At 58.1% G+C, this 12,607-nt stretch overlaps 2 protein-coding genes across 2 annotated transcripts in view; both read left to right on the forward strand.

Moving 5' to 3' along the window:
• Window positions 1–12,607, forward strand: part of GPR182 (G protein-coupled receptor 182) — an 88,825-nt gene that overhangs the window by 69,588 nt on the left and 6,630 nt on the right. The gene's annotated exons all lie outside the window — the stretch shown is intronic.
• LRP1 (LDL receptor related protein 1) overlaps window positions 1–12,607 on the forward strand; it is an 89,101-nt gene that overhangs the window by 13,708 nt on the left and 62,786 nt on the right. Inside the window, 5 exon segments of the mRNA XM_068212551.1 lie at window positions 2,328–2,450; window positions 7,113–7,250; window positions 8,776–8,895; window positions 10,270–10,398; window positions 10,549–10,812. Of these exon segments, the coding sequence (XP_068068652.1) occupies window positions 2,328–2,450; window positions 7,113–7,250; window positions 8,776–8,895; window positions 10,270–10,398; window positions 10,549–10,812 (774 nt within the window).

The following is a 12,607-nucleotide window of genomic DNA, read 5'->3' on the forward strand; positions in this document are numbered from 1 at the left end:
ACAGGGTGGGAAGTTTCCTCCCACCCTTCAGGGACGGGATTGGGATTAGGGACAGCATCATCCCCATCCTCTCCCCTTGCAGCCTCCCATGCTGTGGAGCAGCCCCGTGGCAGGAGGAAGATGCAGGCACAGAGACCCCCTCCTTTCCCGGGCTGAGCAGGAAGTGAAGTGGATCCTGGGAGCGGGGAATTTGGCAGGAGAGCAGGGATGCCACGAGATGAATGTTTTGGGAATTGCGTGTGTGGCTGCCTTTGCTCGAACAAGGGCTCACAGTTGTGTTGGGTTTGCAAGAGCTCCAGCCACCCCCAGGGCTGGGGCTGGACAGTGACCCCCCCCATGGCTGTGACACCCCCTCACCATGGCTGTGACCCCCCCCCCCCCGCAATGGCAGCGCCCCCCTGGCAGTGACCCCCCTCATGACAATGACCCCCCCATGGCAGTGACCCCCCCCATGGCAGTGACCCCCCCCGGCAGTGACCCCCCCCCCATGGCAGTGACCCCCCCACGGCTGGGATCACCCCTATGGCTGTGAACCCCCCCAAAGGCAATGATCCCCATGGAAGTGACCCCCGCCCATGGCAAGGACCCCCCCCCATTGCAATGACCCCCCCAATGGCAATGACCCCCATGGAAATGACCCCCCCACGGCAATGACCCCCCCCATGGCAGTGACCCCCATGGAAGTGACCCCGCCCCATGGCAATGACCCCCCCCAATGGCAATGACCCCCATGGAAGTGACCCCGCCCCATGGAAATGACCCCCCCCAATGGCAGTGACCCCCCCACAGCAATGACCCACCCCATGGCAATGACCCCCATGACAATGACCCCCCCATGGCAATGACCCCCATGGCAGTGACCCCCCCATGGCAATGACCCCCCCAATGGCAGTGACCCCCCCCAATGGCAGTGACCCCCCCATGGCAGTGACCCCCCCAATGGCCTCCATGGCAATGACCCCCATGGCAGTGACCCCCCATGGCTGTCCCCCCCTCATTGCAGTGACCTCTCATTGCCCATGCTTGGGGGTGCAGTGACCCCCCCCCCATTTCAGTGACCCCCATTGCAGCCCATGCTTGGGGGTGCAGTGACCCCCCCCCATTTCAGTGACCCCCATTGCAGCCCATGCTTGGGGGTGCAGTGACCCCCCCCATTTTAGTGACCCCCATTGCAGCCCATGCTTGGGGGTGCAGTGACCCCCCCCCCATTTCAGTGACCCCCATTGCAGCCCATGCTTGGGGGTGCAGTGACCCCCCCCCCCATTTTAGTGACCCCCATTGCAGCCCATGCTTGGGGGTGCAGTGACCCCCCCCATTTTAGTGACCCCCATTGCAGCCCATGCTTGGGGGTGCAGTGACCCCCCCCCCCCCCATTTCAGTGACCCCCATTGCAGCCCATGCTTGGGGGTGCAGTGACCCCCCCCCCCATTTTAGTGACCCCCATTGCAGCCCATGCTTGGGGGTGCAGTGACCCCCCCCCCATTTTAGTGACCCCCATTGCAGCCCATGCTTGGGGGTGCAGTGACCCCCCCCCATTTTAGTGACCCCCATTGCAGCCCATGCTTGGGGGGGCAGTGACCCCCCCCCCCATTTCAGTGACCCCCATTGCAGCCCATGCTTGGGGGTGCAGTGACTCCCCCCCCCCATTTCAGTGACCCCCATTGCAGCCTCTCCTTTTGGGAGGGTGCAATGTCCGCTCCCATTTCAGTGACCCCCCCCAAGGCACGGACAGGAAGCTCTTCCCAGCCTTTCTCCCTTCCCAGACTCTGGATTTTGGCTTTTCCCGCTAGTTTTCCCTCTGTCCATTTTCCCTCCCCATGAGGTGAGGGATGTGGGGTCAGCCTTCCCTGGGGTCCTGGACATGGGATGGATGGATCCCCATCCTGCTGTTGTCCTCATGATTTAAAAAAGCATTACTTTTAAATTTGTTCTCATTTGGGTTTTCTTGTTTTTTCCCTGTTTTTCTCTTGCCTAGCACAGAAAAAGAAGTGCCTCTGGCTCCCAGGAGCTAATTCATCCAAGTTAAATGATCTTTAAAATCTGCGAGTGCATCACAGTGCTCGACTCCTGTTTTCTCCCGGTGTAATTAATGCTCCAGCTTAAATTTCCTCTTTCCTTAGGGGCAAGCTTGATGGATCCGGTGCCGGGCTCAAACTTCTGCCAAGCCATAGGAAAGAAATCATTCCCCCCCACCCCGCAAAATAAAAACAACCAAAAACCCCAAACCAATCTTGGCCTTTAATTGAAATTTGATTTTTCTTTTGAAACAACTTGTCCTTGGGAAGAAACTGATGTTGTTTATTATCGTTATTTCTTTTCTCATCCAGCACCGAAGACTTGTAGCCCCAAACAGTTTGCATGCAAAGATCAGATTACGTGCATATCTAAGGGCTGGCGCTGTGACGGGGAGAAGGATTGTCCGGATGGCTCGGATGAATCTCCCGAGATATGTATGTATGCCTTTCCTTCCTAATCCTCTTCCTCTGGGTTTGCTCCACTGCTCCACAGGCATTCCAGGGCCCCAAGCAGCCGTTCACAACGTTCTACCTCAGCTCCCCTTGCAGCCCCTCGGGGTGGGGGGTGTCCATTCCGTCCGTCTGTCCATCCGTCCATCCATGCATCCATGCATCCATGCATCCATCCATCCATCTATCCATCATCCATCCATGCATCCGTCCGTCCATCCACCTGTCCGTCCATCCACCATCCATCCATCCATCCATCCATCCATCTATCCATCATCCACGATCCATGCATCCATCATCCATCATCCATCCATCCATGCATCCAGCCATCCATCCATCCATCTTTCCATCCATCCATCCATCCCTCCATCCATCCATCATCTATCCATCCGTCCATCCATCCATCCATCCATCATCCACCCATCCACCCATCCATCCATCATGCATCCATCCATCCATCCATCCATCATCCATCCATCCATCCATCTATCCATCATCCACCCATCCACCCATCCACCCATCCATCCATCCATCATCCATCCATCCATCCATCCATCATCCATCCTCCATCCATCCATCATCCATCCATCATCCATCATCCACCCATCCATCTGTCCATCCATCCATCCATCCGTCCATCCCTCGTCCATCCTCCATCCATCCATCATCCATCCATCCATCCCTCGTCCATCCTCCATCCATCCCTTATCCATCCATCCATCCATCCATCCATCCATCCATCCATCCATCCGTCCATCCATCCCTTATCCATCCTCCATCCATCCTCCATCCATCCATCCATCCATCATCCATCCATCCTCCATCCATCCATCCATCCATCCATCCATCATCCATAAGTCCATCCGTCCGTCCATCCATCCATCCATGGTTCCAAACCAGCCTCCTGGGAACAGGGAATCGCTCCTTTGTGTTTGTTTCCATCAAAATGGATGTGCACGAGGAAGGAAGAGCCAGCAGCAGTGTCACCCCATCCTCAGCACCTCAGCATTCCTGGGCACGAGGAGCGATGGAAGGAGATCTCTGGGAGTCCCAGGGAGCGGCTGGCAAGGGGACATCGCTGTCCCAGATGGGTTTTGGGATGAGGATGCTGGATTGGGTTCACTGGTCTGAGCCGTTGGAACCACTGGGACACCGGTGGGCACAGCTCTGGAGGTGCTCCCTCACATGGGGTGGTGGAGTCTCTCTGGGAGGAAGCAGAGAGCTGGGATGGGTTAGGTGAGGTGTGGGGGTGGGACCTGGGGGATGTCACAGCAGAGGGGTCAGAGCTGTGGTGACACCAGGGATGGCAGCTGTGCCGGTCCCGCTGTGCCGGGAGCACTGCTCTGGGCAGGCTGGAACAAGGAACCACCTGTCCCCATGTCTCACATGGACACAGGACAGCCACCACAGGGCCCAGCAGAATCTCCTCGTCCCCCATCCCAGTTCTCCCACCCAGATTCCCACTTCACGCTGTGCTTGGCAGAACTGTCTCCTCCAGAGCTGTTCCTGGTTCGGCTCCGGGTTTGTTTATTCCTTAAGGCAAAATGATGCAACGGCCCCTCCGTGGGAGGGATGGGGGGCTGGGATGGGCTGGCTGGCTCCAGTCAATCAGCAGCCCTGGAAAATTACAGCAGGAGGACTCGGAGGCTGGAAGAGATCCGTCCTGATTGGCATGTTCCGCTTGCTGCGGGCATCTGTGCTCGATCCACAGGGACAGGTGACCGCAGCACGGACCCCCTGGATGCTGTTCTCTCTCCACCTTCTTCCTCTCTCTTCCCTGGGGCTGGTGAGGGGCCTGGTGCCAGGAGCAGCCTCTGGTGCTGTGGATGCACTTTGTGTCCCTCTGTGTGGAGGTCGTGGATGTTGGAAGACTCTTGTGTTTGGTCCAAGCCCCCTGAGGGCTCATCCCTGGAGGACACGGGACCCCCTCTGCCCCTGTGCCCCTCGGAACACCCTTGGCACTTCCAGGACAGGGAAGTGGGAGCCTGTGTGACACACAGACCAAAGCCTGGCATCTCCTCTCTCCTCACCACCATGTTGGGGACTGAATCCGTGTGTTTCCATCACCACCACAGACCCCAAACTTTGGAATCTCTCAGTTCTTCAGGAGCAGTTCCCTCCCCAGCTGGTCTCTGGGGACCTGGAGGGGCTGGACCTTCCTGAGTGGCTCTGCCCACCTCCCCCGTTCCCACTTCGCACCCCTAGACACCGTAAGGGAGTCAGGGGGATGCTGTGTCCCCCAGGACATGGAGATTGGGGTGCCAGGGCACATCTGTGCCGTTGCCATGGGCCAGGGGATGAGTGGAGCCTCCCGCCTGCTCCTGCCCAGGCTCGTTCCCGTGGAGCCCGACCTGTCAGCGCGGGCCCCCGGTATCTCCGGGATTGCCAGGCCGGCTTTTCTCACGCCACTCCGGCACCGGGGCTTCCAGCAGCCTCTCATCCCCCTTATCTCTCTGGCAGGGAGAGAATGACTTTCATTACTCTCGTTTAATCCGTGTTTGAGCTGGGCTGCGAGCGCCGCTCCTGCCGACGCTCCGGAGCCCTTCGGTGCCGCGGTGTTTGCGTGGCACTGATGTTCTCCTGCTGGAGCCTCTTGAAATGCTGTCAGGCACGTGCCAGGTTTTCCTCCCTGGGGAATCCTCTGAAGTATTCCCTGGCTTTGCTCAGGTCCCTTCCTGTCCCCAGTGCTGCTCACTTGGTGCGAGTGGCTCGCGCACGGTTCTTGCACCGTCAGTTTTTTGCTCCACGGAGCTTTCCTGAGAGGAAAACACTTGGACAAGAGCCTCCATCCTCTTGGAGATCAAAGATGAGGGGCTCTGAGGAAGGAATTTGCTGTGGCTCAGCTGTGCCTGCTTGATCCATCCACTGATCCCAGGGTTCAGGACGCCTTGGATCCCTCATCTTGCTGTGCTGGATCTGCTGTTGGCATGGTCCTGATGAGCTCTGAAGTGACCCAGAGGCAGCACCAGGTCCCTCAGTGCTGCCATCCGTGTCCATCCTGATGGGACAAGTGGGACCATCCCACCCCTGCTCCTCCAGCCTTTTCCCTCATTGTGTTCCCCCCATCTGCATCTCCCTGGGCTGTTGCCAAATCAACTGCAGGAGGAAGAATTGCTTTTCTTCTATCCTTCCTTTTTTTTTTTTTTTTTTCTGAGTGGTTTTTTGAGGTTAAACATTCCTATCTAATTCGGCTCCTTGGGGTGTACCACAAGCTTGTCACATGTAATAAATTGGCTCATTTATTAGCGCCAACACGGTCAAAAGCAAACAAAGTGGCTTGTGGATTAATCCTGCTCTGTTTGGGATAAGTGGTTTGATCCAGGCTCTTTGCAGGAAATAATGGACACGGCAGAGCAGTTCTGACTGATGAATTGGGCGCTTCACTCCAGCCCCTCCATTCTTCTGGTCCATATATCGACGTTACTTAATTAACCCATAATTTGCAATTACAGGGGGCCCACCCTCTGCAAAAAATAAATCTGTGCAGTGACACCCGGTGGGAAATTCTCCCAGGAATCATCTGCTGGGTGCCCTGGCACTGGGAAGCTCAAATCTCTGCTGGCTGTGACAGAGCCTGGGTGTCCTGAGCATCCTGGAGGATCCCATCACCCCAGTGCCAGGCCAGTCTGCTCACTGGGAGCATACTGGGAGGTGTTTGAGACTCAGGGGAGCATCTGGAGCCTGTTGAATTCCTGTTTTCTGCCATTCCTTGAGCTGGAATGGGGGTCAGTGCCCAGGATGGACAGAGGGAAGTTTTGGCTGGGGTGGATTGAAGATCCTGCTCAGTGTGGGGGGGAAGGTGTCGCAAACCCTGAGCTTTGTGGTCCCCTTCCCACAGCCCCGTGTGCTTCCAAGGGCTTTCATCCCCTCCTTTAGCCCAGGGGTCATGGTGGGATCACACCCAGTGTCCCTCAGAGGCGTGGGATGAGGATGTACCAGCACACAGAGCTCTGTGTATGTCACACTCTTCTCCAAGGAGAGCTGGAGCTTATTTAGGGCAAACTCTGCTGTTGGAGCCTCTGGTGAAGGTGACTGGGCTAAAATGGGACCGTGCCTGGACACGGTGTGTGCTGTGCCCTTCTCGCTGCTTGTGGGGGCCCGGGGGGATACACAGAGCTATTTCTGCCAGCCCTGCTGCGGGGAGGGTGAGGCATGAACAGCCCCTGGAAAATGGGATTTCAGTGTTTTGGCTGGGCAGAGATGTGTTGGTAGCTCTGGTGAAACACTGCGTGTGTTCAGCCCTGAAACGTGGATTTGGGGCAGGGAGAGGAGGAGACTCCATGGAGGGGGTCAGGATTTGCAGGGCCTGTGCCAGGGCTCATTGTCACCCCTGCAGCCACCTCCAGCCTGGGGTGACGCCGTGTTGGACGTTGCAGGAGCTTTCCGTGGGGTTTCAGGCCATTAATGGATTTATGGTGTGTTTGTTGTTTGTCTCCATGCCTTGCTTCTTTTCAGAGGAGCTTAAAAATAAAGCCTGGCTTTCTTTGTAATTTTTCCAGTTAATAATGGAGATTAAGTCTCCTTGTGCTGGGCTCAGAGGGGCCCCCCATGAACCTGCCTGTGCCACGGCCTCGGGACAAGGAGGGCGTTGGCACCCAGAGAGTCACGGTCCCTGTGCTGACCCTTGTGCCCTTTGGTGCCCTGCAGGTCCCCAGAGCAAAGTGTCCCGCTGCCAACCCAACGAGCACAACTGCCTGGGCACCGAGCTCTGCATCCACATGAGCAAACTCTGCAATGGGCTCCACGACTGCTTCGACGGCTCCGACGAGGGGCCGCACTGCCGGGGTAGGTTTGAGGGGCACACGGTCCCAGGAAAAGGGGGGCTGCCCCATGGGGTGCTCCCCAGTGGGGTAGGAGTGATGAGATCCCTGGTTTCTCTTGTTGAGTGTGAGCCTTGCCACACTCAGCTCAGCACAGTCACAGATCCAGAGATTATCCAGATCCGCTTGGAAGTGAAATGCCCATCATTCCTGAGCCTGCAGCCGTGAAATAGCTGCATTGTCTCCTGGGCTTAAAAGCTCCAGGCCTGGGGTTCTGGTCCAGATAAGAGATACCACTGTGGTTTTTTCCTAATTTCCAGGAGCTTTGTCCCCGCTCCTGGCCTGTCCCTGTGGCTAATCCTGCTGGAAAACTCCCTAAACCAGCGTGCTGCTGCGCAGATTAATCGCTCAGAAACGTGTGTCCTGGGCTGACCCTGCGTTCCGGAGCCTCTCTGCTCCCCAAGCCTTCCCTGCCTGGGCTGGGGGGCTCCTGTCCTGCTCCACCAAGACCCCTGACCCCAAAGGGCTCCCTGCTGGGACCCAGCTCCTCTCCTCTGCCTGGATCCCATGGAAGCAGCCCGGGGCAGCTCCTGCAGCTGTGCCTGAGCTGAGAATTAATATTTCAGTAAGAGCTCTCGTTACTTAAGTGGGGATCTGATTTTTCATGGCCGGGCAGCACGTGAGCCACGTGAGCCGTGTTGGGGCAGCTGCTCAGGGCTTTGGGCACCTGGTGCTCACAGGTTTGGGCACGCTGGGGCCTCCAGCCCTCGGTGGTGCTTGAGCCAGATGCTGAATCCCCCCTGCCCGCGGCAGGTGCCACCCCAGGGAGGAATTTCCTCCATTTCCTCGCAGCTGCTTGCGAGTCTCAGCCTGCCACTGCCCCAGGCTTGGGCAGGTGAGCTGTCACCCCGAGCTGTCACCCCGAGCTGTCACCTCGAGCTGTCACCCCTAGTGATCACCTTGAGCTGTCACCCGAAGCTGTCACCCTGAGCCATGACCCCAGATTGTCACCCCAACCCCTGTTCCCGTTCTGGCTGCTGGACCAGTGCTCCCCCATCCTGCTCCCCCAGGGGAGCTCTGCTGCCCTTGCAGACATCCTGGGGGTGGTAATGCCAGTGTATCCCCCATGCTGAACCCCCACGTTGTCCCCTCTGAGCACTCCAGGGCTGGACAGGAGGGGAGTTCTGGGCTCTCTGGTGCGTCCACATCCCTCAGGATGCCCTGGAACTGCATCCCATGCCACTCCCCTGCACAAGGGGTGCCAGATCTCAACTGCCTCTGGAATTGGCACAGAATCAGCAGCACTGGGGATGGCAGTGGCTGCTCAGACCCCCTCCCTGGAGCAGCCGTGTATCCCACCTGTCCTCCCTCCCTCTGCTGAGGGGCTCAGTCCTTCTCTCCTCTCTGGGGAGGTGGGAGAAGTGTGAAATTTCCCAGCAAATCCTGGTGGGGTGTCTGGTGATCCTGCTCACCCAACCCTTGGTCCTTGGTGTCCATCCTGTTCTTCCCTGGGTGACATCCCCTCTCTTCCATCTTCCCTGTCCCCACAGAACAACTGGCCAACTGCTCGGCGCTGGGCTGCCAGCACCACTGTGCACCGACGCTGTCCGGCCCCGTCTGCTACTGCAACCACTCCTTCCAGCTGGCCGAGGACCGCAGGAGCTGCAGAGGTGGGTCTGGGGTGGGCACAGCCCCCACTCCGTGCCGGTGACCGTGGCTCCTCGGGGATGTGGCCAACGCCACCCTCTGGCAGCAGGGGCTGGGCAGAGCTTGACTCAGCACAGGGCAGGTGGGATGGGATGGGATGGGATTTATGGGATGGGATGGGATAGGATCCATGGGATGGGATGGGATCCATGGGATGGGATTTATGGAGTTGGTGGAATGGGATTTATGGGATGGGATCCATGGGATGGGATTTATGGGATTGATGGTGTGGGATGGGATTTATGGGTTGGGATCCATGAGATGGGATGGGATGGGATGGGATCCATGGGATGGGATGGGATGTAATGGGATATATGAGATGAGATCCATGGGCTAGGATAGGATTTATGGGATGGGATGGGACTCTCTCCGCTGTGGATGTGGCTCCCAAAAGCCTGAGTGAGGAATACTGGGAATAAGGAAAAGGCTTTGTCTTTGTGCACAGAGTCAGGGGCTGGTGCATGCTCCTGGCATCCCTACCTCAGAGAGGATGGGAAAAATAGGAGAGGGTCACAGCAAGGATTGATGGCATCAGTGTGATGGGAACAAATCTGGAAGTGAGAGATTGTGCTGGCTCCATCCCTTTCATGTGGTGGAAGGGACCATTCCCAGCTCTGGTGCAGAGCTCTGGGGGATTCATCACTTTCATCTGCCAGAAGAAAGAGCAGCTGAGCCAGGGGTTTGGGAGCTGGAGATTAGAGGGATTTGGAGTGGGAATGGAGGTGCAGAGCTGGGGGGAGGCTCAGTGGCCAGGCAGGGGCTGTCCTGCTGCAGCTGATGCTGGAGCAGGGAACCAGGGGCTGCCTGCCCGGTCATGGGGTGGCCTTGGAAGTGAGGGTCCCTTTGATTCCTTGGGAAGCTGATATGAGGGTTCCTCCAATTCCTCTGGAGGCTGATATGAGGGTTCATCCAGTTCCTCTGGAGGCTGATGTGAGGGTCCCTCCAATTCATCTGGAGGCTGATGTGAGGGTCCCTCCAATTCCTCTGGAGGCTGATGTGAGGGTCCCTCCAATTCCTCTGGAGGCTGATGTGAGGGTTCCTCCAATTCCTCTGAACGCTGATGTGAGGGTCCCTCCAATTCCTCTGGAGGCTGATGTGAGGGTCCCTCCAATTCCTCTGGAGGCTGATGTGAGGGTCCTTTTGACTCCTCAGAAGGCTGATGTGAGGGTCCATTGGATTCCCTGGCAGGCTGATGTGAGGGTCCCTTTGGCTCAGGGATCATCCCCTTGTCTCCAGCTCCACCTTGGAGAAACTAGGGAGCTTCATTTCCTCTTCAAGCAGTGAAGGAGGGCTTTTTTCCGGTCCAAACCTTGGGTTTTTTCCCTGTCCTTTCCCAGACTTCGATGAATGCACCGTGTACGGGACCTGCAGCCAGACGTGCACCAACACAGAGGGCTCCTACACGTGCAGCTGTGTCGAGGGGTATCTCCTGCAGCCAGACAACAGATCCTGCAAAGCCAAGAACGGTGAGAGTCTCGGCAGGGCGAGCGTGGTGCTTCGGGGCAGCTCTGCAGACCATGGCCCTGCCCTGAGTTCTCCACGTCGGGCTCTTCCCTGGGGTTACAGCCACGGGATTGAGGTGTGCCCTGACCCTGTTGTCCCCTCCTTGCCCCCAGAGCCTGTGGATCGCCCTCCCGTGCTGCTCATCGCCAACTCCCAGAACATCCTGGCCACGTACCTGAGCGGAGCCCCCGTGCCCAACATCACCCCCACCAGCGCCAAGCAGACCACGGCCATGGACTTCAACTACGTGGAGGACACGGTGTGCTGGGTCCACGTGGGCGACAGCGCCTCCCAGACCATCCTCAAGTGTGCCAAGATCCCCAACCTGAAGGGCTTCGTGGAAGAACGGTCCATCAACATCTCCCTGAGCCTGCACCGTGAGTGCCCACTCCCCTGGGGACCCCCGTCCTGCTCCCCCATCCCCAATTCCCAGGCCGTGCTGGGTGAAACTGGGAAGGAAGCAGCTTCCCACAGGTCATTCCCTTCCCTTTTATTATTATTTCTATCCAGTTCAGTAGTTTCTTGGTGTGCAGATATGAGGAGAAGCGATGCAGGGAGGAGTGGAGCTGCTACCTGTGCAGCAGGTTTTGGAATGGCAGTTCTTGCTTCCTTTGGTCCCACCCCAAACAAGTGACCGAGTCCCACCCCAAAAAGTGACCAAGAACAAACTCCCAACCCAAAGGTGCCTCTGTGGGTGCCACTGAGTCACGGTGTGAGTGGCTGGTGGCAGTTTCCTTCTGCTGGTGGCTCCGTGGCTGGAATGAGTGTGGTTACAGCTCCTGTTTGGGCTTGCTGGTCCCAGCTCTGCAGTCAGGATGGGAGGGAGAGTTACTGGTTGGGATTTTGGTGCTCTCTGAGGAGTCCATGTGGGCTTCCAGCACCTTCCCTGCCTGCACAGAGCCGTGGGGCTGGTGGGGTCCCCCCATGGGGAAAGCGGGTGGGTGCCATGGCAGGAGAGCTGGGATGTGGGACACCATTCCTGTCACTGCTTTTATCCTTTGCCCAAATCAGTTGGGGTGGAACTGGGGGATCTGGGGCTTGCAGTGAATCTCTGTCAGGTTTTTGCTTCCTTGGTATCATCCCCCTGGGGGTGTCTTTTGCCTTCTGAAACTGGGGAGGCTTCCAGGGGGGCCTGAAGCCAGAGGGATCCCCTTACCCCACCCCACCGTGCTGTTGGGTGAGCAATGGCTCCTCCAGCAAATTGGGATGAACAGATCTCTGCAAAGGAGTGAAGCTCCTGGGTGGATCTCGGAGCTGAGAGCGATTCTCTGCTGAGGGCAGTGGGGTGTGAGCCGAGATCCTTGGGGTCCTGGGGGTGCTGAGGGTCCTGGGGTCCTGGGGGTCCTGGGGTCCTGGGAGTCCTGGGGGTCCCAGGGGTCCTGGGGTCCTGGGGGTCCTGGGGGTGCTGAGGGTCCTGGGGGTGCTGAGGGTCCTGGGGGTCCTGGGGGTGCTGGGGGTCCCAGGGGTGCTGGGGGTCCTGGAGGTGCTGAGGGTCCTGGGGGTCCTGGGGGTGCTGAGGGTGCTGGGAGTCCTGGGGGTCCCAGGGGTCCCGGGGGTGCTGGGGGTCCCGGGGTCTGCGTGTGGCTGGGCCGGGCAGGCTGCGGGCACTGCCGAGGGTGTGTGTGCACAGTTAATTTAAGCTCGCCCTGTGTATTTTTAGGGCAGGGTGTATTTTTAGGGAGAGGCCTCACCCTTTGCTCTCACAGGCGATAGCGTGGAGTTGAGCTGGACAGGGCTCGGCTTCCCGCTCCCCTCCCGGGACTTAGGGGGAGTCTCTGGGATTTAGGGGGTCTCTGGTTTTGGGGCCCCTCTCCGAAGGCACCCTCAGAGCACAAAGGAAGTGGAGGAGTGAATTCCCCCAGCGCTGAGTGCTGGGTGTCACGATGAGGAGATAATGTCACTCTCCTGCAGGACACTGGCGAGACCCGTGGATCCAATTAGTGGTTTCCCTCTTTATTTGCTTCTTTATGGCATTATCTGCTCCCAGCAGGAACGGGGCCTCCCTGGTGCCTGCTGCTAATGGGGCTTGAGCTGGCATCTGATGGGGGGAGATTGATGCTGAGGGGCTGGAGAGCAGCAGCTCCAGCTGCAGGGGGAGACCCGGGATGAGCCTGGCTCCCTGTCCTGCTCCCTCCTGCAGAGATTACTGTCACTTGTGCTGTGGGAGATGTG

Source organism: Anomalospiza imberbis, chromosome 22 (assembly GCF_031753505.1).
Source record: "Anomalospiza imberbis isolate Cuckoo-Finch-1a 21T00152 chromosome 22, ASM3175350v1, whole genome shotgun sequence".
In the NCBI taxonomy this organism is placed as follows: Eukaryota; Metazoa; Chordata; class Aves; order Passeriformes; family Viduidae; genus Anomalospiza; species Anomalospiza imberbis.